This window comes from Monodon monoceros, unplaced genomic scaffold (assembly GCF_005190385.1).
Source record: "Monodon monoceros isolate NGI ecotype Baffin Bay Population unplaced genomic scaffold, NGI_Narwhal_1 Super_Scaffold_3, whole genome shotgun sequence".
NCBI classification, from domain to species: Eukaryota; Metazoa; Chordata; class Mammalia; order Artiodactyla; family Monodontidae; genus Monodon; species Monodon monoceros.
Window position 1 is genome coordinate 310,338 of NW_021703780.1, and position 26,556 is coordinate 336,893.

At 38.1% G+C, this 26,556-nt stretch overlaps 1 protein-coding gene across 3 annotated transcripts in view; it reads left to right on the plus strand.

The window, feature by feature from the left end:
* Positions 1–26,556, plus strand: part of BRCC3 (BRCA1/BRCA2-containing complex subunit 3) — a 73,850-nt gene that overhangs the window by 6,754 nt on the left and 40,540 nt on the right. For all 3 annotated transcript variants that reach the window (XM_029243433.1, XM_029243436.1, XM_029243434.1), the window contains 4 exons: positions 742–861; positions 4,062–4,149; positions 8,592–8,680; positions 10,335–10,390. In XM_029243433.1, the coding sequence (XP_029099266.1) occupies positions 742–861; positions 4,062–4,149; positions 8,592–8,680; positions 10,335–10,390 (353 nt within the window). The remainder of the gene's footprint in view (positions 1–741; positions 862–4,061; positions 4,150–8,591; positions 8,681–10,334; positions 10,391–26,556) is intronic.

Sequence of the window (26,556 nt, forward strand, 5' to 3'; positions counted from 1 at the left end):
TAGTCCAGTGCTTCATGGTCAAGCTCTCTGAAATAATGTCCTTCCTTCTAGGTCATCCTGCAGATCGTGGCTTGGCATTTGAGACCTTGCATATTTTCACTCTAACCTTCTTTCTTAGCCTTACTGTCTGCCATTCCACCTCAAGTTCTGTACTACCTAAATGAGTCGGCCAATTTGTCTCCCAAACATGTCATTCACGTCTATTTGGCATCTACAGAAATTCTATCTATGTGTGCGTGTGCACACACACACACACACACACACACACACACGACAATCAGGAAATAGATAACACTCGTCTGCCTTTTCTGTAAAGACTTTTTTCCAATCTAAGAGACTCCTTTCCTCTGGGCTCCTGCAGCATTTATTTACTGCGTTATTTTAGTGTAGTTTCGTGTATGATTCTTGCTGTGCAACCACATGTTAGCATTTTGAACACTTGGATTGTCAGCACTCTGACTTGTATTCCTGCACATAGTTGGAAATCAAATGATTGTTAGTTGATCATTGCAAAAGTCCTCCCTTGATCTAAACATTAGCCTTTATATTTTTGTTTTGAAATGTATATACTGAGGTCGGATGTCTTTTATTTGAAACGTTCTGTTATTCATGAGAAAAAATGCCTGTTTTCTAAGATGGAAACTTTAACCTGATAATGTAATACGATGCAGTCCCGTAATTGCAGGGAGAGATGTTATTCGAGAGAGACAGAAGTAAACGTTTCTGTGGATTTTCCTTTAGGTTGACGCCGTCAGAATTGTTCACATTCATTCTGTCATCATCTTGCGGCGTTCTGATAAGAGGAAGGATCGAGTGGAAATTTCTCCAGAGCAGCTGTCTGCAGCCTCGACAGAGGCAGAGATATCCTTACTGGTCGATGAGAAGCTTTTATGTGCTTTGAGGCTTCCAGGTTCCTCCGTTTGCTGCTTAAGCAGATTTCACAGCTTTTCTTCCTAGTGACTGTTTCCCGGTTTTCATATTTACCCCTTAGATCCAGTTGCTTGGTTAATGCGCATTTCTCTCCATTTCTCTTTTTGAGTGGCTTTTATTGGAAGAACTGGACATTTCTAACATTTCTGCTCTTAAATGCCAAAAGATCCCAGGGTCCAATACTATGACAGTGAACTCTCTGGGGAGTCCCTGTCTCCTTCCTCTCCACTCCCCTCTGCCCCGTCTATCCCATCCCCCCGCCCCCACAGTTTTTGTAATATCATTTAGCTTCTAGGCCTTTCACTATCTTGGTCTCTCTCCTTTGGAGATTCTCTTCTGAGGCTGCCTCTCAAAAAAATGCAGTGCTGAGAACTGAATGCAATATTCCATGTTAAATATAACCAAAGAGCGATCAGTTGGGACATTTGCTTCCTATGATCTGGACTCCATACCTCAACTGTAACAAATTAAACTTGCATCAGCGGTTTTAGTAATTTATCATTCTTTCAGATTAAGTTAATCTCGTAGTCAATTAAAAAGTAACTTTTAAAAGTAGAAAACATGCATGGTACAAACTTTAAAAGGTACAAAAAAATATACAAAGTAAGTATTTCTCTCTAGCCTCTGTGCCCCAAATCCCCCACCATCCCTCCCTGGACATAACCAGGGGTATCAGGTTTTCATGTGTCCTTATGGATGAATTCTGTGCATACGGAAACATATAAGAATATTTTCTTTTTTAAAAAGTATTTAATACATATGACATTACCTAACAGTGTATCTAGAGATTTGTCCACATTACTATATAGAGGTGTCTCATTCTTATGACTACATAATACCGTCCTGGATGGCTGTGCTGCCCTCATGCAGATGTTTAGGTTATTTGCAGTCTTTTACCGACAGTGCTGCAGCAAATAACCTTGGACGTTGCATTTCACAAATGTGTGCGTGTATCTGTAGAATCAATTCCTAGATGTGAAATTGCCGGGGCAAAGGTTATATGGACTTGCGCCTGTAGCAGTTTGACCAGTTTACCCTCTAGCCATGTGCAAGAGTATCTGTTTCCCCACACCCTTCTAAACATTGTATGTTATCAAAGTTTTGCTTTTGTGCTGCGAGGCCCTGGTAAATCAAAGTTTTTGGTTGTTGCCAACCTGATTGGCAAAAAATTGTATCTTCTTTCTTGCAATTTTAATTAGCATTTTTCTTGTGAGTAAATTTGATCAGCTTTTAATTTTTAGGAGTCATTTGTATTTTTCTCTGAATTATATGGTTATTTCCTTTGCCCGTTTTTCTATTGATTTGGAAATATTTTTCTTAATAATTTATAGTTTATGTTAAGAAAGCTAGCCTTTTGTGATAAGGATAGTGATTTTTATCAGCTTTTTCACGGTATGTGTGTGTTTTTTCCCAATCAAATTGTTCTTGTTGCACTTTTATATAATCATATATATCAATCTCCTCTTATGATGTGTACCTTTTGCATCTTTTCTTAAACTCTTTAGTTTGAAATAATTATAGATTCATGGAAAGTTACAAAAATAGTATGGGAAGGTCCCTGTACCTTTACACAGTTTCCCCCAAAGGTTACATGTTACATAACTTATGGTTCAATATGGAAACCAGGAAATTGACATTAATGTGTGTAGTTCTATGCCATTTTGTCATATGTGTAGAGATATATATATAAAAAACCACCACAGCAGTCAAGGTGCAGAACTGTTCCATTACCGTAAAGATCTGCCTCAAGCTTCCCCTGGATAGTCACCCTCACCCTGCACACCTCAAACCATGGGAGCCATGAATCTGTTCTCTGTCTCCTCACTATAGGTTGGATTTTCCCAATTCTCTGCACACCTGGTAATTTTAGATTGGATGCCAGCATTATGATTTTCCCCTGGGGGCTGGATATCTTTGTATTCCTAGACATATTTTTTTAGCTTTGTTCTGGGATGCTGTTAGGTTACCAGGGACAGTTAGATCCTATTGATACTTGTTTGAAGATTTGCTGCGTGGGACTGGAGGAGCTTTCAGTGTAGGAGTCATTTTTTCCCCACACTGCTGAGGCGAGAGCCTTCTGAGCCTCCTGCCCAAGGCCGCCTGAAATTACTAGATTTGCATTCTGGCCAGTGGGGACAGCCCCCAGTCCCTGTCCTGCTTGAGTGCTGGGCAGAGTTACCTTCCATCCTTTCGGGTGGTCCTTTCCCTCGCCTTAGCTGAAGAAATGGGCTTAGGGAAGTTAAGTAACTTCTCTTGGCATTTGAAATTAAAAAAATATATATTTAAAAAGTTTTTGTTGTTGTTGTTGGCTGTGCCACGCAGCATATAGGGTCTTAGTTCCCCAACCAGGGATGGAACCTGTGCCTCCTGCCGTGGAAGTGTGGAGTCCTAACCACTGAACTGCCAGGGAAGTCCCTAAAAAGTATTCTTACACTTAGCTATACAGATAGGACTATTGGGCTTCAATGCAAGTAATTCACAGGAAAATGAACCAGCACTTTACAGTGAGTAGCAACAGAAGGGGACAGCTTCTTATCTCCAGCCGAGCTCTTATCTCAAGTCAGAGCCTCAGACGGTTACGGTAAATTTTTATTTCCAGAACAAAGGAGAAAATGTTCTTTTGGGGGATATTTCTAGACAAATGGGGAGACTAAACTGGGGGTCTTTGTTCATTTGGTCTCTGAAACCACCCTACTTGCTATTGTTGACACTGGCAGCCTGCCAGAGAGAAATGAAATGAATTTTTAAAATTTTGTACTTTTTCAGGAATGAGGGTAGGTTGGGCTAGAAGACAGAAGATTACTCAAGTTAATAATGTGACATCCAAAGATTTAGAAGCTTCTTTTCAGATAGCACAGTGATAAGTATTTGAGTGATCAAATATTAGCTAAATTGGATTAAGAGCATATAACTATATACAATAATGGAAACCAAATGGATTCTATTTAAAAAAAAGAAATACTTTTGGCTTTAGAAGGGAAGTCTGGGAAATTCTGGGCATTGACCTTTTTTCATTCTTTTGTTGACACTAAATTGTGCTAGGTTTATTTTAAACTTCAGGTTGCTTTCTGAGCCTTTATTAGCATCACAAATTGTGTTCCCACAAGTTGAAAATACCTTGACAGACACACAGGTTGGCTGAACTAACTGGTCGCCCCATGAGAGTTGTGGGCTGGTATCATTCCCATCCCCATATAACTGTTTGGCCTTCACATGTCGGTAAGTATTATGGGATTGCAATGTTTTTTGTTCTTAGAAATGAATATCATTTTTCCTTCTCCATTACATGGGCTGTGGTTATTTTAAATCAAAATTTAAGTATCCTTAAGCAAATGTCCTTATTTTTATTTTGCTGTTTTAAAAGTACTGATTTATGTCATATTGATTATTTTTAATAGAGATAAAATTTTGGCACTCCATTTTGACAGTATTCAGGAAATCAAGACTAAACCCTGACAATTGGCTGGTATCCAAAATAATGATAATAATAGTAAATAAACTATAACTGAAAATTGCCCATTGTGACTATCACTGTCTAGTACACTACTATTTGGAAGAATCAAAGGTGTGAAGGGTGAAATTTATAAAACTGATGTTTACAATCTCTGTTTGACACATGTATCATCCTAGCTCTTGGGGCTGTCAAGCTACCTCCTCAGCCCTCTAATCAGTATAATGTAACAAGATTGTTTTCTCTCTCTTTTTTTTTTTTTTTGGCTGCGTTGGGTCTTCGTTGCTGCGCGCGGGCTTTCTCTAGTTGCGGCGAGTGGGGGCTGCTCTTCATTGCAGTGCGCAGGCTTTTCATTGTGGTGGCTTCTCTCGTTGTGGAGCACGGGCTCTAGGTGCGCGGGCTTCAGTAGTTGAGGCTCGTGGGCTCAGTACTTGTGGCTTATGGGCTCTAGAGCACAGGCTCAGTAGTTGTGCTGCACAGGCTTAGTTGCTCCAGGGCATGTGGGATCTTCCCAGACAAAGGCTGGAACCCGTGTCCCCTGCAGTGGCAGGCAGATTCCTAACAATTGCGCCACCAGGGAAGCCCTGTTTTCTTTCTCTTTCTCTTTACCCTTTTTCTCTAATCATGGTCACTTTTTGTCTCTATCTGACTCTTTTGAAAGAATTAGAATAACTTTACTTGCGGAAATGAATGTTTCCTCGTCTAGCCCGTGACTTAGAGACCTTCCCCCTCATGGCAGTGAGGAGGAAACAGAGGCTCCCATGTGTTGAGTAAGTGGCAGTGCTGAGGTCTGAACCATATCTGTCTCCCAAGTCTGTAGCATTTGATACTGCAACCACTCTCTACTTCTTGAAACACTTCCCAAATAATCATGAGGAGTGTGTGGCTCCTAAGAAACTAAGCTGAGGTTCGAGCTGAAATACTTTGTGCAAAACCAGTCAGCTAATAAGTGGCAGAGTCAGTATCTCAGTGGAGGTTTCTGTGAATCAGGGGCCTTGGCATTCTCCAGCGTCTGCTTTGTCTGGTTAAGTGGGAATGCTATTTATGAAAACAGGAAATGGAGGAGGAAGCATAGGTTTGGTGGTGGGGAAAAAGATACATAGTTGAGTTATGTCATACCCATGCAACGAACTTACCCAAATTTTACCTATAGGACGTGGCTTGCAAAAGAAAAAGGGAAGCAATTTAAAAAGCACAGCCTATTTTGTAAATCGCATGTGACTTGGCACTGTTTTTCAGTTACTCTTACATTAACTTTCCTGTCTTTGTAAGTGCATAGTAAAAGGAGACATGCGCCTGTAGTTATGTTCCTAATTATAAGATCTGCTTGATCCTTTTATAAGAAGGGAAGCACTGCTACGGTGATGTCATGGTGTGTTAATTTATTACCAAAGTTGGTGGGTCAGATCAACCTCCCATGACAAATATAGGCTGTAGTTTTAATTAAGCAGTTTTCTATAACCAGTCATTTTTAAAAATTACATTTCCCCAAACATTCTCTTCTAGAAGTTACATGTCAATACTCCTTAGAATCATTACAAACAAAATTTTTTTGATATTACAATACATTTCTATGCCCTTCTTTAGCAAACTGACATAGATGGAAGTTCTCTTAGGACCAGGGATAGAATAAGTGAAGGCTGAACCAAAATTTTATTGTAATGTGATGACTATCTCAGGGCTTATATTCTAAAAACACTTGTATATATAGTCTCTCATTCTTTTAAAATCCTTTATTATGAACTGGGGTCTGTGGTTTCTGTTTCAGGAAAATTTTGAGTCAAGAGTAAATGAAAGAATATGGTGCTCAGACTGTTCTACTTTTACACCAGGAAACGGGAGGTGTGATTCTTTTGTCCCTTCAGACTGTCTGATGCTGAAAGAAAAATTGGCACAGTTGCGAGAAGGTCTCTTGGATGGTCCTCATTTAGACTAAAGTGTATCTTTTGGATTTGGCATTTAGGAGGTAATTTGGAAGTAATTAAGTTACCTCAGGGAAAAATGTAAATCAGGGTAAGGGGCATAGGGTTTGTATTTTAAGTAACGTGATTAGGCCTCATGGAGAAGGTGACAGTTGAGCAAAAACCTGAAGGAAGTGAGAGTTGGCCGTGCAAATACCTTGCGGAAGAGCGTCCCAGGCAGAGAGGAATAGGCAGTGCAAAGGCCCTGAGGAGGAGCATGCCTGGAATATTTGAGGAAAAGCAGGAGAGCCAGTGTGGCTTTGGGAGTAGCAGATTTTGTGGAGGAAATCAAGTGTGTGCTTTTGGACATGTTGAGTCTCAAATGTCTGGTAGGCAAGTGATGCTCACCTAGCCTGGCTTTGGTCTGTGACCAATTCGATAAGGAGCCTACACCAAACATAAATCCTCTATGTTGGGAGTCCCCTGGTGGCCTAGTGGTTAGGATTCTGGGCCTTCACTGCTGTGGCCCGGGTTCAATCCCTAGTCAGGGAACTGAGATCCTGCAAGCAGCTTGGCATGGCCAAAAAAAAAAAAAATCATCTATGTCAACTTAGCATATTGTTTAGTTCAGCTTACATTTTTCTTAAGACTTTGTCAATGAAGGAAGCAGAGCATTAATTTCCATTCCAGCTCAAGCTCTTGTCTCCTTGTGAACGGGTAACAAATAGTTCATGGACCTACTGCCCTGAGGAGCACAGTATTAAGACAACCAAGTCTCAGTGTCAGGTACACAATTGGATATATGATTCGGCAGTTTGGGTAGAAGACTGGAACTAGAGTTTATTGAGTAGGAGTTGGGAGTGGCCAGTATAGAGATGAGATTTGAAGCCGTGGAACTAAATGAACTCCCCCAGGGAGTAAGTGTAGATGGAGAAGAGAAAATGGCTGAAGACAGAGCCCTGGGCATGCCAATATTTCGAGGATGGAAAGATGGGAAGGATCCAGCCAGAGACTGGAAAAGAACAGCCAGGAAGTTAAGAGGACAGAGATGAGAAGAGTGGGAATGTGAGGCCAAGTGAAGATAGTGTTTCAAAGAGGGAGCAATCGGGTAAATTGAGAACCAAAAATGCATCATTGGTGATCTTGACAGAAGCACTTTGGGTGGCACAGTATGGATACTAATCCATTTCAGATTCAGCAGTTCATCAACAATGGTTGTGGATGGAACGAAATGTAATGAATTATTATGAAGTACCTCTGATGTGCTAGGCATTGTGCTAAAAACATCTGGCAACTTTTAAAATACAAAACCCTGAAAAAGTACGGATGATGTTTATCCTTATTTAACTGATGAGGAAATAGGCTTAGAGGTATTAAAAATTTTACCAAGGTCATATAGCAGGTACAGAGATCATTCAAACAGTGCTGTTCATTTTCACCAACTGTTTCAGCCAGTATTTTTCTCATACTCTTTGCTGGGTACTGTTGGGCCTTACTCTTTACTTAGGAATATATTGGGTAGAAGTCCCAATCCAGATCAATGCGAAGTATATTTAAGAACATATAGAACAAGCTAACTAGGCATAAGTCACCAGACCAAACCATGCTGTGCACTGTTTTGTTGTAATACCAGATCTTTTGTATCCATAAATAATGGTCTGAGTACTTCATCTCTTTAAACCTTGCCTCTGTTCAGTTTTTGGTAATCTTTTAACTAATCCTTTCAAATGTTACTTGGTGCTTGTCTATGATTTCCTTTTCAAAAACTGTATAACCATTTAGTGAGATTTTGTTTCTGTTCCCTGGAATGTAGTATTTAATTCTATTGTAGTCACTTGTATACAATAGTTTCCTCTGTAATAGTTCTACACTGCCATTCTTTAGTATCAAGTCTAATATATTCACTTCCCTAGAAGCTGTCCATCAAAAGGCTTATTCTAAGAAATCTTGCTGTCTCCTTCGAATGCCTTCCTTTCTTTTGGAGTCCTCCTGGAAGAAATTATCAGGTGTTTTTGGGATAATAGGCTTTCCATTTTTTTCTTTCTATGCTACATTTCATAGCAGGGCTAGTTGTGGGCTAGGCAGCCTAGAATTAGTAATAAATTTTATTATTTAATTGCCGACTCCTGTAGTATTTCACTAACCTAGTAAAATGTTTATACTTTGACAATAATATTGTCATTAGGATGTACCCCTGTTCTGCCTTTAGAATCTGAATCCCGCGAGGATTGTATGCTGCTGTTATCTTTATATTTTCATGTCTGGGAGATACAGTTTAACAGTAGATTTTTATTTTTGTTTATTTGCAGATGTTCGTACACAAGCCATGTACCAGATGATGGATCAAGGCTTTGTAGGACTTATATTTTCCTGTTTCATAGAAGATAAAAATACAAAGGTATTGTGTGTGTATGTGTGTGTCTATGTGTATGTGTGTGTGTGTGCACATGCGCATGCGTGTGTGTATAAACACACAGACACAGAGAATAGAGAAAAATCTTTTTGCAATTTTAATAGGGTGGCCAGGGAAGGTTTCAATCAGGAGGGTCATTGAGTCAGGACCTGAAGAAAGTGAGGGAGCAAGTCTTGTGGATTTCTTGGGGGAAGAGCGTTCCAGGCAGAGGAAATAGCCAGTGAAAAGACCCTGAGGTGAGTGTGGCATGTTTAGGGGACATCGAGGAAGTCAGTGTGGCTGCAGCAGAGTGAGGCAGAACATGACTACATGTCCCAGCTTGCCTCTGTCAGACCCAGTTCCACCCATTGTCCCAGTCTCCTATTCAGTTAGCACCTTTCCTTCTTGGAAGTGTCCTGGTAACATGGTAACCAGGACATGGTACCATGGTACCATGGTAACTCTTTGCATGGTAACTCATGTGGTCATCCTACAGTGAGGTCTGGAAGATAACTGGGGGTGGGGCTGGGGGGACAGGGAGGGAGGGGGTGCAGAGTCCATGGCATCCGTGAAACCAGTTAGGAAGCAACTGTAGTAATCTAGGAAAGAGATGATGGATGTTTGACCACGGTGGTAGGAGTGGAGGCTAATAACAGTAACAAGTGCTACCATTTATCACGTATTGTATGGCACTTACTCTTTAGGTGTTTTACATAAATATACTCGAACCCTGACAACAACCTGTGAGGATTATTATTATCAATTTTTATGGATAAGCAAACCGAAACTCAGAGAAGCTAAGCAGCTCAATCAATGGCTAGTCTTGCTATTCTATATTTAGAGTGCTTCTGTTTGAATTTTACGTTCAGATCAAGAGGTTTCACTATGTGTCACTTCAAACAAAAAGAAAATTTAACACTGCAAGTATGAATTTTGCCGATTTACCAAGTGTGTCCTCCTATTGTTTAGTACATTAGTTATATTCTCAGAATCTATGTTAATAATGAATATTCTTCATAAAATCACTCTTTTCTGAAAACATTAAAGTTTACTCTCTTGAACTTCATACTTCATTTGAAATGCTTCTGGCTTTGTCATCATAAATTTATTGTCATTATAAATAGTTGTTGCATGAGTTTGTCAGCTTCCAGAAAAGGAGTTTGAATGGTCTCATTCTTAGTTTCTTGGTTCTCATGTTTGTGAGCAATTCTCTGCTGTCACATGAGTGGATGTTTGATTGTGGCCATCTCATGTTGACTGAGTTTTTTTTTTTTTTTTTTGCGGTGTGCGGGCCCCTCACTGTTGTGGCCTCTCCTGTTGCGGAGCACAGGCTCTGGATGTGCAGGCTCAGCGGCCATGGCTCACGGGCCCAGCCGCTCTGTGGCATGTGGGATCTTCCCGGACCGGGTCATGAACCCGTGTCCCCTGCATCGGCAGGCGGACTCTCAACCACTGCGCCACCAGGGAAGCCCTTGACTGAGTATTTGATCCTTCTTACAGAAACTGATTTATGCATAGTCTATCTTTGGAGTCTCTTCTAACCTTCCACTCCCAGAGGGGCCTTTGAGTTTTAGGTTAGAGTCCACTAAATTGCTATACCTCTTTCAATATTAATCCTCTGTGTGACCTTTCTTTTTTTCTTTTTTCTTTCTTTTTTTAGACTGGACGGGTACTCTACACTTGCTTTCAGTCCATACAGGCCCAAAAGAGCTCAGAGTAAGTATGACAGAGATATATGTATGTATTGGTGGGTTAATCTCCATTCCAGGGAATTGATTGTTTTATTTCATTTTATTTTTCTCATTAGTAAGACACTAAGAATTCTATAGTCTTGCTTATACATGTGAACATCTCTGTGAGGAATTAGAATCTCTTTAGCATATTGGATATCAGGGATCTAGAAAGGTAGGATCATATAAGCAAGGAGTCTGTTCATTGCAGTTACATCACCACAGCCCTGTCCCACATTTCCTTTCCTGCATTATTCTAAACTGAGTTGCACTGTTACTTTCCCTGTCTCTGATGAATTGTAAAACAAAGGCTGAGTGTGCAGAGTCTTATAGATTTGTATAAGCTCTTGTCTTTGTTGTGCCATAAACTTGATTTTAGAATTACAGTATCTCATTTAAATGTTTGCATAGCTTAGTTTCCTCATTTAATTTCAATTCAACCTAAATTAGCAAATACAGTAACTACTATATGCCAAGCACCATGGTAGGCACCAAGGAGGCAGAGAGAAAGCCAAGTTCATTATCTAATTGGGAGACAGAAACAAAGAATGCCTTAAATTTTTTTCTTATAATATTTGTCAATTTATTATGATAGCATTGTTTGAAACAGCAAAGAACTGGGGAAAATAACAGATGTCTGTCAGTACAGAACTGATTAAATAAATTATGATGCATCTAAATGATGGAATAATATTCAGCTATTAAAAATATGAGGGGAATTCTCTGGCGGTCCAGTGGTTAAGACTCTGTGCTTCCACTGCAACGGGCCCAGGTTCAATCCCTGGTCGGGGAACTAAGATCCCACATGCCGCATGGCGTGACCAAAAAAAATAAGGATGCTCAGTAGTGATACATAAATATCTCCAAGATACACTGTTAAGTAAAAAAGGCAAGGTACAAGAACAGTCTGTATAGAATGCTACCATTCATATAAGGATATGGAAGAGAAATCTACTCATGACATACCAGTGTACTTGCTTGGAAATACACAGAATATCTGGAAGGAAACATCAGTCACCTCAGCAGAGAGGAAGTAGGAAGGAGGTGTGGAGACTTAATTGTACCTTTACATAGCTTTGGAATGTTGAACCATATACAAGTGTTAATTTTTAAATTTTTCATCAAAGTAATAGATGCACGTGCATAAAAATATCAGATGGCACAGAATTTATGAGAAATATTGTCACTCCTCAGGGGGAACCACTTCTTTCTCCCAATTTTGTTTTTAGTTCTTCTGTTGTTTACTTTGATATCTCTAAATAATATACTTTTGATACTCTCTTGATTTACTAATTTTAGATATTAATTATTCTTCTTATTATGTTATCTTGGTCTCACAAATGAGGATTTAGTTCACACCGCCCCATCTCCATTCTGCCCAATGTAGTTATATTACTACTTTTTGTTCTTCTGTTGTTACTTTTCTAATCTTAAAGTTTGCCCCTTTATTTATTCTATCAACAACAGACAATAGACAACATCTCTTGGCTCCCTAGTGTTACTTGCAGTTTTACCATAAACCTTTATATTTTCACAGTTGCAAAAACCTGTGTTCTATGTTGCAATCACAATTGTGTTTTCTGTGCTTTGTGTACTAGTTGATTCTAAGAATAGAAAACAAAATGTTTATATTGTTATGATTATATAAATATTATTCCATGTACAACCAAGCACTATAAAGTAGTACACTATGATTCCATTTCCTTTCCTGTATAGCTTTTTGCTTTTTCATGGGGTTTTGAATGGCTTTTTTCTCCCTTATTTCTCTGACTTTATCACCTCCCTGAGTTCCAGATTCCTAGGATCACTCCCTAAAGCCTTCCATCTTCCTATGCTAATCAGGTCTCAGCTGATGTCTTGGGGCTTTCCTTCATTATTCTCCTGGGTTGGATCCATTGTTGTCTGGATTTCATGTCATTTTTCTTGGTTCACTCTGTCATTTTGCTGTTAAAGCCCCTCTAGTAACTTCCTAAGAAAGGTGTGCATTTGAGCTAAACCTTCTGCATCTGTGCTTGCCTGAAAATGTTTTTATTCTTCATTAATAACCCTAATGGATAAAGAATTCTAAATTGACATTTTCCCCCTCAGAACATTAAAATTGAAAAAGTGACATCAAGAGAGAAAGTGACAAAAGAGAGAGTGACATCAACAAAAATGGCAGAGTAGGAAACTTCAAAAGTCCTCCACAGGGCTTCCCTGGTGGCGCAGTGGTTGAGAGTCCACCTGCCGATGCAGGGGACACAGGTTTGTGCCCCGGTCCAGGAAGATCCCACATGCCGCGGAGCGGCTGGACCCGTGAGCCATGGCCACTGAGCCTGCGTGTCCGGAGCCTGTGCTCCGCAACAGGAGAGGCCACAACAGTGAGAGGCCCGCGTACCGCAAAAAAAAAAAAAAGTCCTCCACAAAAGCAGTGAATAGTCTGGCACAAACTGTCAGAATCAACTTTATTGGAACTCTAGAAACTAATCAGTATTTTATAGCAACCTGGCAAATACTAAATCCAGAAAAAAAACACCAGAATCTCAGCATTTAAGTAAATCTCTGTCAAGTCACTAGATGGCTACTAAGCTAACAGGACAAGGACCTCAGTGGCCACATATAACAAAGAATATAGACTATAAAAAATTAGTTCAGGAAAGTCACTAAACACACAAACAAAATCAGATAAAACAAGCGGCAACAATAAACCCTGGGGAGGGGGTAGAATACGATTTCCGTAGTTATAATATTCGAAATGTCCAGTTTTCAACAACAACAAAAAAGGCATTCACAGAAACAAATTATGGGCTGAAAGCAGGAAAAATAATAAAAACATTCCTGGAGGAAGCCAAGATGTTGGGCTTACTAGACAAAGACTTTCAATCAACTATTTAAAATATTCTCAAAAAGCTAAAGGAAATGATGTACAAAGAACTAAAGAAAACCATGAGAATGATAGAGAATACCTAATAGAAAATATCAATAAAGAGAGAAATTATAAAAAGGAACCAAATAGGAATTCTAGAACTGAGAAGTACAATAAGGGAAGAGAAAAATTCACTAGATAGGTTCAACAGCAGGTTTGAGAAGATGAAAGAAAGAATCACCAAACTTCAAGATAGGTGATTTGTATACATTTTCTGCCCCTTTCTCTATCTCATCCTCTACTGGGACTCCTATTATGAGTACACTTAGAGTGTTTTAAGATGTCCCACAGGTCTCAGGCTCTTTATTTTTCTTCATTCTTTCTGCTCCTCAGACTGGGTAATGTCAATTCACCCAGTCTGAGGAGCTAATTTGAACTAAAGTGTTAATTGTAATTCCAGGGAAACCATTAAGAAAATAGAGATATATAGTAGAGAGAGAGAAAGGAAGGAAGCAAAACAGTGTACTAGAAAATGTCTTTCTAATACAAAAGGCGGTAAGGAAGAATTGAGGAACAAAAAATGATATAAGACATAACAATTATAAACATATATGCACCTAACAAAAGGACCCCAAAATATATCACACAAAACTTGACAGAACTGAAGGGAGAGGTAGACAGTTCAACAGTACTAGTGGGAGACTTCAACACCCTACTTTCCTTAAAGGATAGAACAATTAGAAAAAAAGTAATGAAACAGAAGACTTGAACAACACTATAAACAAACTATACCTAATAGACACATACAGAATTCTCCACCCAACAATAGCTGAATACACTTCCTTCCCAAGTGCACATAAAACATTCTCCAGGATAAACCACATGTTAGTTCACAAAACAGGTCTCAATTTTTGAAGACTGGAATCATACAAAGCATCTTCTACAAAGATGGAATGGAATCTGAAATCAGTTACAGAAAGAAATCTGGACAATTCACAAATATGTGGAAATTAAAAAACATGCTCTTAAACAGCCAGTGTTTAAGAGAAAGAAGAAATCACAAGATAAATTAGAAAATACTTTGAGACTAATGACAATGAAAACACAACATACCAAGATTTATGGGATGCAGCAAAAGCAGTGCTCAGAGGGGAATTTATAGCTATACATGCCTACTTTAAAAAAGAAATACCTCAAATCAGTATTTAAGGTATTTCTAACTCTACGCTTTAAGGAACTAGAAAAAGAAATGCAAACTAAATTCAAAGCCGTTAGAAGGAAGGAAATAATAGAGTGAAGACAAACAAAATAGGGAATACAGAAACAATAGAATTAAAGAAACCAAAAGTTAGTTCTTTAAAAAGATCAACAAAATTGACATATCTAGCTAGACTGACAAAAAGATGAGAGAAGAACCAAATAACTAAAACCTGAATTAAAAGTAGGGACATTACTACCAACTTTACAGAAATAAGAAATGATTATAAGGTAAAACCAAACAATTGTTAGATAACCTAAATGAAGTGGACAAATTCCTAGAAATACACAAATTGCCAAAACTGGCTCAAAAAGAAATAGAAAACCTGAACAGACCTATAAAAATTAAATAGATTGAATCAGTATGCAAAAACATCTCAACAAAGAAAACTCCAAGACCAGATGACCACACTGGTTAATTCTGCCACACATTTACAGAAGGATTAACACTAATCCTTCTCAAACTCTCCAAAAATAGAAGAGAATGGAGCACTTCTAACTCATCTTTGAGGCCAGTATTACCCTGATACCAAAGCCAGACAAAGACATCACCAAAAAAAAATATTACAAAGTGATATTCACTATGAATACAGATGCAAAAATCCTCAACAAAATCCTACCATACTGAATCCAATAGCACATTAAAAGGATTATACACTATGATCAAGTGGGATTTATCCCTGGCATAGAAGTGAGGTTCAACATAAGAAAATCAATTGATTAATATTCCACATTAATAGAATGAAGGAAAAAACCCACGACTGATGCACAAAAAGCAAAATTTCAGCATCCTTCCACAATAAAAACACTCAGTAAACTAGGAATCTAGGGAACATTCCTCAACATTTTTGGGCTTTTATGAAAACCCACAGCTAACATTTTACTCAATGGTGAAAAGCTTTCTCCCGTAAGATGAGGAACAAGACAAGGATGCCCACTTTCACCACTGTTATTCAATATGTTACTGGTAGTTCTAGCCAAAATAATTAGGCAAAAAAAGAAATAAAAGGCATCCAAATTGGAAAGTAAGAAGTAAAACTATGTATTTGCAGATCATGTGTTCCTATATATAGACAATCTGAAAGAAAGCCCCCAAAGCTACTAGAGTTGATAAATGAGTTCAGCAAGGTTGCAGTGTTCAAAATCAGTGCACAAAATCAGTGTGTATTTCTACACACCAGCAATGAACAATGTAAAAAATAAAACTAAAAAATCCAATTACGACAGCATACAAAATAATAAAATACCTAGGAAAAAATTTAACCAAGAATGGGAAAGACTTGTAAAGTTAAAACTAGAATACATTGGTGAAAGAAAAAACGCCTAAATAAATCAAAAGATATCCCTTGCTCATGGATTGGAAGACCCAATATTGTTAAGATGACAGTACTTCCCAAAGATTCAATAAAATCTGTATTAAAATTCCAATGGCCCTTTTTACAAAACTGGAAAAGATGATCCTAAAATTCATAAGGAATTGCAAGGTGCCCTGAATAGTGAAAATAATATCGAGAAAGAAGAATAAAGTTGGAGGAATCACACTTCCAGATTTCAGAACTTACTACAAAGCTTCACTAACCAAAACTTTGTGGACCTGGCATAAGCAGTGACACAGAGACCAATGGAATAAAATTGAGAGTCCACAAATAAACCTGCATATCTGTGGCCAACTGATTTTCAACAAGGGTGCTGAGGTCATTCAATGAGGAAAGAAGAGTCTGTTCAACAACTGGTGCTGGGACAACTGGTTATCCACATACACTATATATAAAAATTAACTCAAAATAGATCAATGACCTAAATAGAAGAGCTAAAACTATAAAATGCTTATCAGAAAACATAGGGGTAAATCTTCATGATGTTGGATTTGGTAATGGAATCTTAGATATGACACCAAAAGCATGAATAACAAAAGAAAGCAGATAAATTGGATTTCATGAAAACTAAAATCTTTTGGGCTTCCCTGGGGGCTCAGTGGTTAAGAATCCGCCTGCCAATGTGGCGACACAGGTTCAAGCACTGGTCCGGGAAGATCCCACATGCCGCGGGGCAACTAAGCCCATGAGCCACAACCACTGAGCCTGTGCTCTAGAGCCCGCGAGCCACAGCTCCTGAAGCCCATGCGCCTAGAGCCCATGCTCCACAACAAGAGAAGCCACCGCAATGAGAAGCCTGGCACCACAAGGAAGAGTAGCCCCCACTCGCTGCAACTAGAGAAAGCCCGTGCGCAGCAACAAAGACCCAACACAGCCAAAAATAAATAAATAAATTTATTTTTAAAAAAACCAGACACTAAAACCTGTTCTGCATCAAAAGACATTACCAAGAAAGTGCAAGGACAACCTACAGAATAGGAGAAAATATATGCAAATCTTAATATCTGAATGGGTCTAGTATCCAGAATATATAAGGATCTCTTGCAGCTCAGCAACTAAATGACAACTCAATTTAAAAATGGGCACAGTACTTGAATAGACATTTCTCCAAAGAAGATGTACAAAAGGCCAACAAGCACACGACTTTGGAGAAATGTCTATTTAGGTCTTCTGCTCATTTTTGGATTGGGTTGTTTGTTTTTTTGATATTGAGCTGCATGAGCTGCTTGAAAATTTTGGAGATTAATCTTTTGTCAGTTGCTTCGCTTGCAAATATTTTCTCCCATTCTAAGGGTTGTCCTTTGGTCTTGTTTATGGTTTCCTTTGCTGTGCAAAAGCTTTGAAGTTTCATTAGGTCCCATTTTATTTTTGTTTTTATTTCCATTTCTCTAGGAGGTGGGTCAAAAAGGATCTTGCTGTGATTTATGTCATAGAGTGTTCTGCCTATGTTTTTTCCTCTAAGAGTTTTATAGTGTCTGGCCTTACATTTAGGTCTTTAATCCATTTTGAGTTTATTTTTGTGTATGGTGTTAGGGAGTGTTCTAATTTCATTCTTTTACATGTAGCTGTCCAGTTTTCCCAGCACCACTTATGGAAGAGGCTGTCTTTTCTCCATTGTATATTCTTGCCTCCTTTATCAAAGATAAGGTGACCATATGTGCGTGGGTTTATCTCTGGGCTTTCTATCCTGTTCCACTGATCTATATTTCTGTTTTTGTGCCAGTACCATACTGTCTTGATGGAGAACAGTATGGAGGTTCCTTAAAAAACTAAAAATAGAACTACCATACGACCCAGCAATCCTACTAGTGGGCATATACCCCGAGAAAACCATAATTCAAAAAGAGTCATGTACCACAATGTTCATTGTAGGACTATTTACAATAGCCAGGACATGGAAGCAACCTAAGTGTCCATTGACAGATGAATGGATAAAGATGTGGCACATATATGCAATGAAATATTACTCAGCCATAAAAAGAAACCAAACTGAGTTATTTGTAGTGAAGTGGATGGACCTAGAGTCTGTCACACAGAGTGAAGTAAGTCAGAAAGAGAAAAACAAATACTGTATGCTAACACATATATATGGAATCTAAAAAAAAAAGGTTCTGAAGAACCTAGGGGCAGGACAGGAATAAAGATGCAGATGTAGAGAATGGACTTGAGGACATGGTGGGGGGAAGGGCAAGCTGGGACGAAGGGAGAGAGTAGCATGGACATATGTACACTACTAAATGTAAAATAGATAGCTAGTGGGAAGCAGCCGCATAGCACAGGGAGATCAGCTTGGTCCTTTGTGACCACGTAGAGGGGTGGGGTAGGGAGGGTGGGAGGGAAACGCAAGAGGGAGGGGATATGGGGATATATGAATAAATAAAGCTGATTCACTTTGTTATACAGCAGAAACTAACAACATTGTAAAGCAATTATACTCCAATAAAGATGTTTTTAAAAAAGCAATATTTCTAAATGCCAGCAATAGAAAATTGGAAACAAAATTTTAACGCAGTACTACAAAAAATGAAACAGGTGTAAATTTATCAAAATCTATCAAATCTATATGCTGAAAACCACAGAACATTGATGAAAGAAATCAAAGAAAACCTAATTAAATGGAAAGACATACCATGTTTATGGATTGGAAGACTCAACATAGTAAAAATTTCAGTTCTCCTCAATCTATGGGTTTAGAGCAATAGCAGTCAAAATTTCAGCAAGACTTTTTTTGTAGATACAGACAAACTGATTCTAAAATTTATATGAAAAGGCAAGGAACTTGAATACCTTAAACAATTTTGAAAAGGAAGAATAAAATTTGGAGGAATAGTCTAACAGTTAGACTACCATATACAAAATAAACGTCATTCTAAACCTCATACCAAAAAAAAACATTAAAAGGGATCATAGGTCCAAATAGAAATAAGAGTGTGAGAAGTCTTAGAGGAAAAGGTAGAAAATCTGTATGATATTGGGCTTGCCAACAAGTTCTTATTCTTGGAACCAAAAGCATTTTTCCAGTAACTTATTTACAAGACAGAAATAGTCACAGACATAGAAAACAAACTTATGGTTACCGGTTGGGAGTGGGGGATGGGAGGGATAAATTGGGAGATTGGGATTGACATATACAGACTAATATATATATATATATATATATATATATATATATATGAAAAAATAGATAACTAATAAGGACCTACTGTATAGCACAGGGACCTCTACTCAATAGTCTGTAATGACCTATATGGGAAAAGAATCTAAAAAAGAATGGATATATGTATGTGTATAACTGACTCACTTTATTGTACAGCAGAAACTAATACAACATTGTAAATCAACTCTACTCCAATACAAATTTTAAAAAGCATTTTCCATAAAAGACATTTGATAACAAGACTTCATCAAAATTAAAAACTTTACTGAGTGAAAGAAACTTAAGAAAATGAAAAGACTAGCTACAGTGTGAGTGAAAATATTTCAAATCAAATGTCTGAAAATAGACTTGTATCTATAATATACAAACTACTCTCAAAACTCAACAATAATAAAAGTACACAACCCAATTAAAAATGGGCAAAAGACATGAGCAGATGCTTCACCAACAAGTATGTAAGAATGGCAAATAGATTTTTAATTAGGGGAAGATGGCAGAAGAGTAAGACGCGGACATCACCTTCCTCCCCACAGATACATCAGAAATACATCTACACGTGGAACTGCTCCTATAGAACACCCACTGATTGCTGGAAGAAGACCTCAGACCTCCCAAAAGCCGTGTGGAGGAAAGGCTCTTGGTGATCCAGCCAGGAGTCAGTGCTGTACCTCTGAGGTGGGAGAGCCAACTTCAGGACACTGGTCCACAAGAGACCTCCCAGCTCCACGTAATATCAAATGGCGAAAATCTCCCAGAGATCTCCATCTCAACGCCAAGGCCCAGCTTCACTCAACGACCAGCAAGCTACAGTGCTGGACACCCTATGCCAAAAAACTAGCAAGACAGGAACACAACCTCACCCATTAGCACAGAGGCTGCCTAAAATCATAAGTCCACAGACACCCCAAAACACCACCAGACGTGGACCTGCCCACCAGAAAGACAAGATCCAGCCTCATCCACCAGAACACAGTTACTAGTCCCCTCCACCAGGAAGCCTACACAACCCACTAAACCAACCGTAGCCACTGGGAACAGACACCAAAACCAACAGGAACTATGAACCTGCAGCCTGCAAAAAGGAGACCCCAAGCACAGTAAGATAAGCAAAATGAGAAGACAGAAAAACACACAGCAGATGAAGGAGCAAGGTAAAAACCCACCAGACCTAACAAATGAAGAGGAAATAGGCAGTCCACCTGAAAAAGAATTCAGAATAATGATAGTAAAGATGATCCAAAATCTTGGAAATAGAACAGCGAAAGTGCAAGAAACATTTAACAAGGACCTAGAAGAACTAAAGAGGAAACAAGCAACGATGAACAATACAATAAATGAAATTAAAAATACTCTAGAAGGGATCAATAGCAGAATAACTGAGGCAGAAGAACAGATAAGTGACCTGGAAGATAAAATAGTGTAAATAACTACTGCAGAGCAGAATACAGAAAAAAGAATGAAAAAAACTGAGGACAGTCTCAGAGACCTCTGGGACAACATTAAACACACCAACATTCGAATTATAGGGGTCGCAGAAGAAGAAGAGAAAAAGAAAGGGACTGAGAAAATATTTGAAGAGATTATAGTTGAAAACTTCCCTAATATGGGAAAGGAAATAGTTAATCAAGTCCAGGAAGCACAGAGGATAGATCCCATAGAGGATAAATCCAAGGAGAAACACGCCAAGACACATATTAATCAAACTATCAAAAATTAAATACAAAGAAAAGATATTAAAAGCAGCAAGGAAAAAACAACAAATAATACACAAGGGAATCCGCATAAGGTTAACAGCTGATCTTTCAGCAGAAACTCTGCAAGCCAGAAGGGACTGGTAGGACATATTTAAAGTGATGAAGGAGAAAAGCCTACAACAAAGATTACTCTACCCAGCAAGGATCTCATTCAGATTTGATGGAGAAATTAAAACCTTTACAGACAAGCAAAAGCTGAGAGAGTTCAGCACCACCAAACGAGCTTTACAACAAATGCTAAAGTATCCTCTCTAGGCCTTAAACACAAGAGAAGGAAAAGACCTATAATAACAAACCCAAAACAATTAAGAAAATGGGAATAAGAACATACATATCGATAATTACCTTAAATGTAAATGGATTAAATGCTCCCACCAAAAGACACAGACTGGCTGAATGGATACAAAATCAAGACCCATATATATGCTGTCTACAAGAGACCCACTTCAGACCTAGGGACACATACAGACTGAAAGTGAGGGGATGGAAAAAGATATTCCATGCAAATGGAAATCAAAAGAAAGCTGGAGTAGCAATTCTCATATCAGACAAAATAGACTTTAAATAAAGACTATTACAAGAGACAAAGAAGGACACTACATAATGATCAAGGGATCAATCCAAGAAGAAGATATAACAGTTGTAAATATTTATGCATCCAACATAGGAGCACCTCAATACATAAGGCAAATACTAACAGCTATAAAAGGGGAGATCGATCGACAGTAACACATTCATAGTAGGGGATTTTAACACCCCACTTTCACCAATGTAGGGATTATCCAAAATGAAAATAAATAAGGAAACACAAGCTTTAAATGATACATTAAACAAGATAGACTTTATTGATATTTATAGGACATTCATCCAAAAACAACAGAATACACATTTTTCTCAAGTGCTCATGGAACATTCTCCAGGATAGATATCTTGGGTCACAAATCAAGCCTTGGTAAATTTAAGAAAATTGAAATTGTATCAAGTATCAATTACAGGAAAAGATCTGCAAACAATACAAACACATGGAGGCTAAACAATACACTACTTAATAACGAAGTGATCACTGAAGATATCAAAGAGGAATCAAAAAATACCTAGAAACAAATGACAATGGAGACACGACGACCCAAAACCTATGGGATGCAGCAAAAGCAGTTCTAAGAGGGAAGTTTATAGCAATACAATCCTACCTTAAGAAACAGGAAACATCTGAAATAAACCACCTAACCTTGTACCTAAAGAAATTAGAGAAAGAAGAATAAGAAAAACCCCAAAGTTAGCAGAAGGAAAGAAATCATAACGATCAGATCAGAAATAAATGAAAAAGAAATGAAGGAAACGATACCAAAGATCAAGAAAACTAAAAGGTGGTTCTTTTTTTTCTTTTCGGTATGCGGGCCTCTCACTGTTGTGTCCTCTCCCGCTGCGGAGCACAGGCTCCGGACGCTCAGGCTCAGCAACCATGGCTCACGGGCCCAGCCACTCCGCAGCATGCGGGATCTTCCCGGACCGGAGCGCGAACCCATGTTCCCTGCATCGGCAGATGGACTCTCAACCACTGCACCCCCAGGGAAGCCCAAAGCTGGTTCTTTGAGAAGATAAACAAAATTAATAAACCATTAGCCAGACTCATCAAGAAAAAAAGGGAGAAAAATCAATAGAATTAGAAATGAAAAAGGAGAGGTAACAGCTGACACTGCAGAAATACAAAAGATCATGAAAGATTACTACAAGCAACTCTATGCCAATAAAATGGACAACCTGGAAGAAATGGACAAATTCTTAGAAATGCACAACCTGCCAAGACTGAATCAGGAAGAAAGAGAAAATATGAACAGACCAATCACAAGCACTGAAATTGAAACTGTGATTAAAAATCTTCCAACAAACAAAAGCCCAGGACCAGATCGCTTCACAGGCAAATTCTATCAAACATTTAGAGAAGAGCTAACACATATCCTTCTTAAACTCTTCCAAAATATAGCAGGGGGAGGAACACTCCCAAACTCATTCTACGAGGCCACCATCACCCTGATACCAAAACCAGACTAAGATGTCCCAAAGAAAGAAAACTTCAGGTTCTGATGAACATAGATGGAAAAATCCTCAACAAAATACTAGCAAACAGAATCCAACAGCACATTAAAAGGATCATACACCAGGATCAAGTGGGGTTTATTCCAGGAATGCAAGGATTCTTCAATATATGCAAATCAATCAACGTGATACACCATATTAACAAACTGAAGGAGAAAAACCATATGATCATCTCAATAGATGCAGAGAAAGCTTTCGACAAAATTCAACACCCATTTATGATAAAAACCCTTCAGAAAATAGGCATAGAGGGAGCTTTCCTCAACGTAATAAAGGCCGTATATGACAAACCCACAGCCAACATCGTCCTCAATGGTGAAAAACTGAAAGCATTTCCACTAAGATCAGGAACAAGACAAGGTTGCCCACTCTCACCGCTCTTATTCAACATAGTTTTGGAAGTTTTAGCCACAGCAATCAGAGAAGAAAAGGAAATAAAAGGAATCCAAATCGGAAAAGAAGAAGTAAAGCTGTCACTGTTTGCAGATGACATGATACTATACATAGAGAATCCTAAAGATGCTACCAGAAAACTACTAGAGCTAATCAATGGATTTGGTAAAGTAGCAGGATACAAAATTATTGCACAGAAATCTCTGGCATTCCTATACACTAATGATGAAAAATCTGAAAGTGAAATTAAGAAAACACTCCCATTTACCATTGCAACAGAAAGAATAAAATATCTAGGAATAAACCTACCTAAGGAGGCAAAACACCTGTATGCAGAACATTATAAGACACTGATGAAAGAAATTAAAGATGATACAAATAGATGCAGAGATATACCATGTTCTTGGATTGGAAGAATCAACATTGCGAAAATGACTCTACTACCCAAAGCAATCTACAGATTCAATGCAATCCCTATCAAACTACCACTGGCATTTTTCACAGAACTAGAACAAAGAAATTCACAATTTGTATGGAAACACAGAAGACCCCGAATAGCCAAAGCGATCTTGAGAACGAAAAACAGAGCTGGAAGAATCAGGCTCCCTGACTTCAGACTATACTACAAAGCTACAGTAATCAAGACAGTATGGTACTGGCACAAAAACAGAAAGATAGATCAATTGAACAGGATAGAAAGCCCAGAGATAAACCCACGCACATATGGTCACCTTATCTTTGATAACGGAGGCAAGAATATACAGTGGAGGAAAGACTGCCTCTTCAGTAAGTGGTGCTGGAGAAACTGCCCAGTTACATGTAAAAGTATGAGATTAGAACACTCCCTAACACCATACACAAAAATAAGCTCAAAATGGATTAAAGACGTAAATGTAAGGCCAGAAACTATCAAACTCTTACAGGAAAACCTAGGCAGAGCACTCTATGACATAAATCACAGCAAGATCCTTTTTGACCCACCTCCTAGAGAAATGGAAATAAAAACAAAAATAAACAAATGGGACCTAATGAAACTTAAAAGCAAAGGAAACTATAAACAAGACCAAAGACAACCCTCAGAATGGGAGAAAATATTTGCAAGTGAAGCAACTGACAAAGGATTAATCTCCAGAATTTACAAGCAGCTCATGCAGCTCAATATCAAAACAACAAACAACCCAATCCAAAAAATGGGCAGAAGACCTAAATGGACATTTCTCCAAAGAAGATACACAGATTGCCAACAAACATGAAAGAATGCTCAACATCATTAATCATTAGAGAAATGCAAATCAAAACTACAATGAGATGTCATCTCACACTGGTTAGAATGGCCATCATCAAAAAATCTAGAAACAATAAATGCTGGAGAGGGTGTGGAGAAAAGGGAACACTCTTGCACTGTTGGTTTGAATGTAAATTGATACATCCAATATGGAGAACAGTATGGAGGTTCCTTAAAAAACTACAAATAGAACTACCATATGACCCAGCAATCCCACTACTGGGCATATACCCTGAGAAAACCATAATTGAAAAAGAGTCATGTACCAAAATGTTCATTGCAGCTCTATTTACAATAGCCAGGAGATGAAAGCAACCTAAGTGTCCATCATTGGATGAATGGATAAAGAAGATATGGCACATATATACAATGGAATATTACTCAGCCATAAAAAGAAACGAAATTGAGTTATTTGTAGTGAGGTGGATGGACCTAGAGTCTGTCATACAGAGTGAAGTAAGTCAGAAAGAGGAAGACAAATACTGTATGCTAACACATGTATATGGAATCTAAGAAAAAAAATGTCATAAAGAACCTAGGAGTAAGACGGGAATGGAGATGCAGATCTTCTAGAGAATGGACTTGAGGATGTGGGGAGGGGGAAGTGTAGGCTGTTACAAAGTGAGAGAGTGGCATGGACATATATACACTACCAAACGTAGAATAGATAGCTAGTGGGAAGCAGCCGCATAGCACAGGGAGATCAGCTCAGTGCTTTGTGACTACCTAGCGGGATGGGATAGGGAGGGCGGGAGGGAGGGAGATGCAAGAGGGAAGAGATATGGGAACATATGTGTATGTATAACTGATTCACTTTGTTATAAAGCAGAAACTAACACACCATTGTAAAGCAATTATACTCCAATAAAGATGTTAAAAAAAAAAGAATTTACTTAGACAAATTCACAAAATTGTGTATACTGGGGTACTAATAGTTAAATTGATACAATAGCTTAAATTGGAAACAAGCTAAATTTGTAGTGGCTACATAAATTATGGAATATCCATATAATGGAATATTAAGTAGTCAGTATTTTTACATTGATAAGTGCTCCTGATCTATTGTTAAGTTTTTAGAAAGCAGATTATAGAATAACATTAAAATAAATAAATATTTGTGTAAAGAAAAGAGAGCTTATATTGGCATATAAAAATCTGGAAAAATAAGTGAGATGAGATTATGGGGGATTTTCACTTCACTGTATTATTTGTTACTTTTTCAATGCTCGTGAATTCAGGAGAATCTATATCTACTTAATATAATAAAAATAATTGTATATCAGGTAACAAAGAAAATAAATATCTTAAAAATTTTTAAATGAAATATGCATTAAGGCAAAGATTGTAATTCCAAATTAGTTAAGAACCTGTATTATGTCATTGGTACTACATATTTTTTACCTTTATGGAGTAAGGGCGAAATGGTGAGTGGAATTAAACAGAAGACTGGAACTAATAGACAGCAATTACTATTATCATTGATTTTCTGCATTTTCTGTAAGTATTATCTGCTTGGCAAAATTTATGTCTGTAGGATTTAAGGTCTCTAGCTCTTCTTTATCAGACTACTTCCTTGCACCTATTTTTCAAAAATAAATATTTATTTACTTATTTTTAAAAAAAAGAATGGAAAATAAGCACATAAAAAGATGCTGAATATCACTAGCTAATAGGGAAGTGAAAATTGAAACTGCAGTGAGATACCCCTACATACCTATTAGAGTCACTAAAATAAAGCATACTAACAGTACCAAATGCTGGCAGGGATGAAGACTGTAACTCTCATGATGCTGGTGGAAATGCACAATGGTACAGTCACTTTAGAAAACTATTTGACAGTTTTGTATAAAGTTAAACATACACTTAATATGTGATCCAGCAGTCTTACTCCAAAGAGAATTGAACACTAATTTCACACTAACCCTGTTTGTATATGTTTATACACACACACACACACACACACACACACACACACACACACACACACA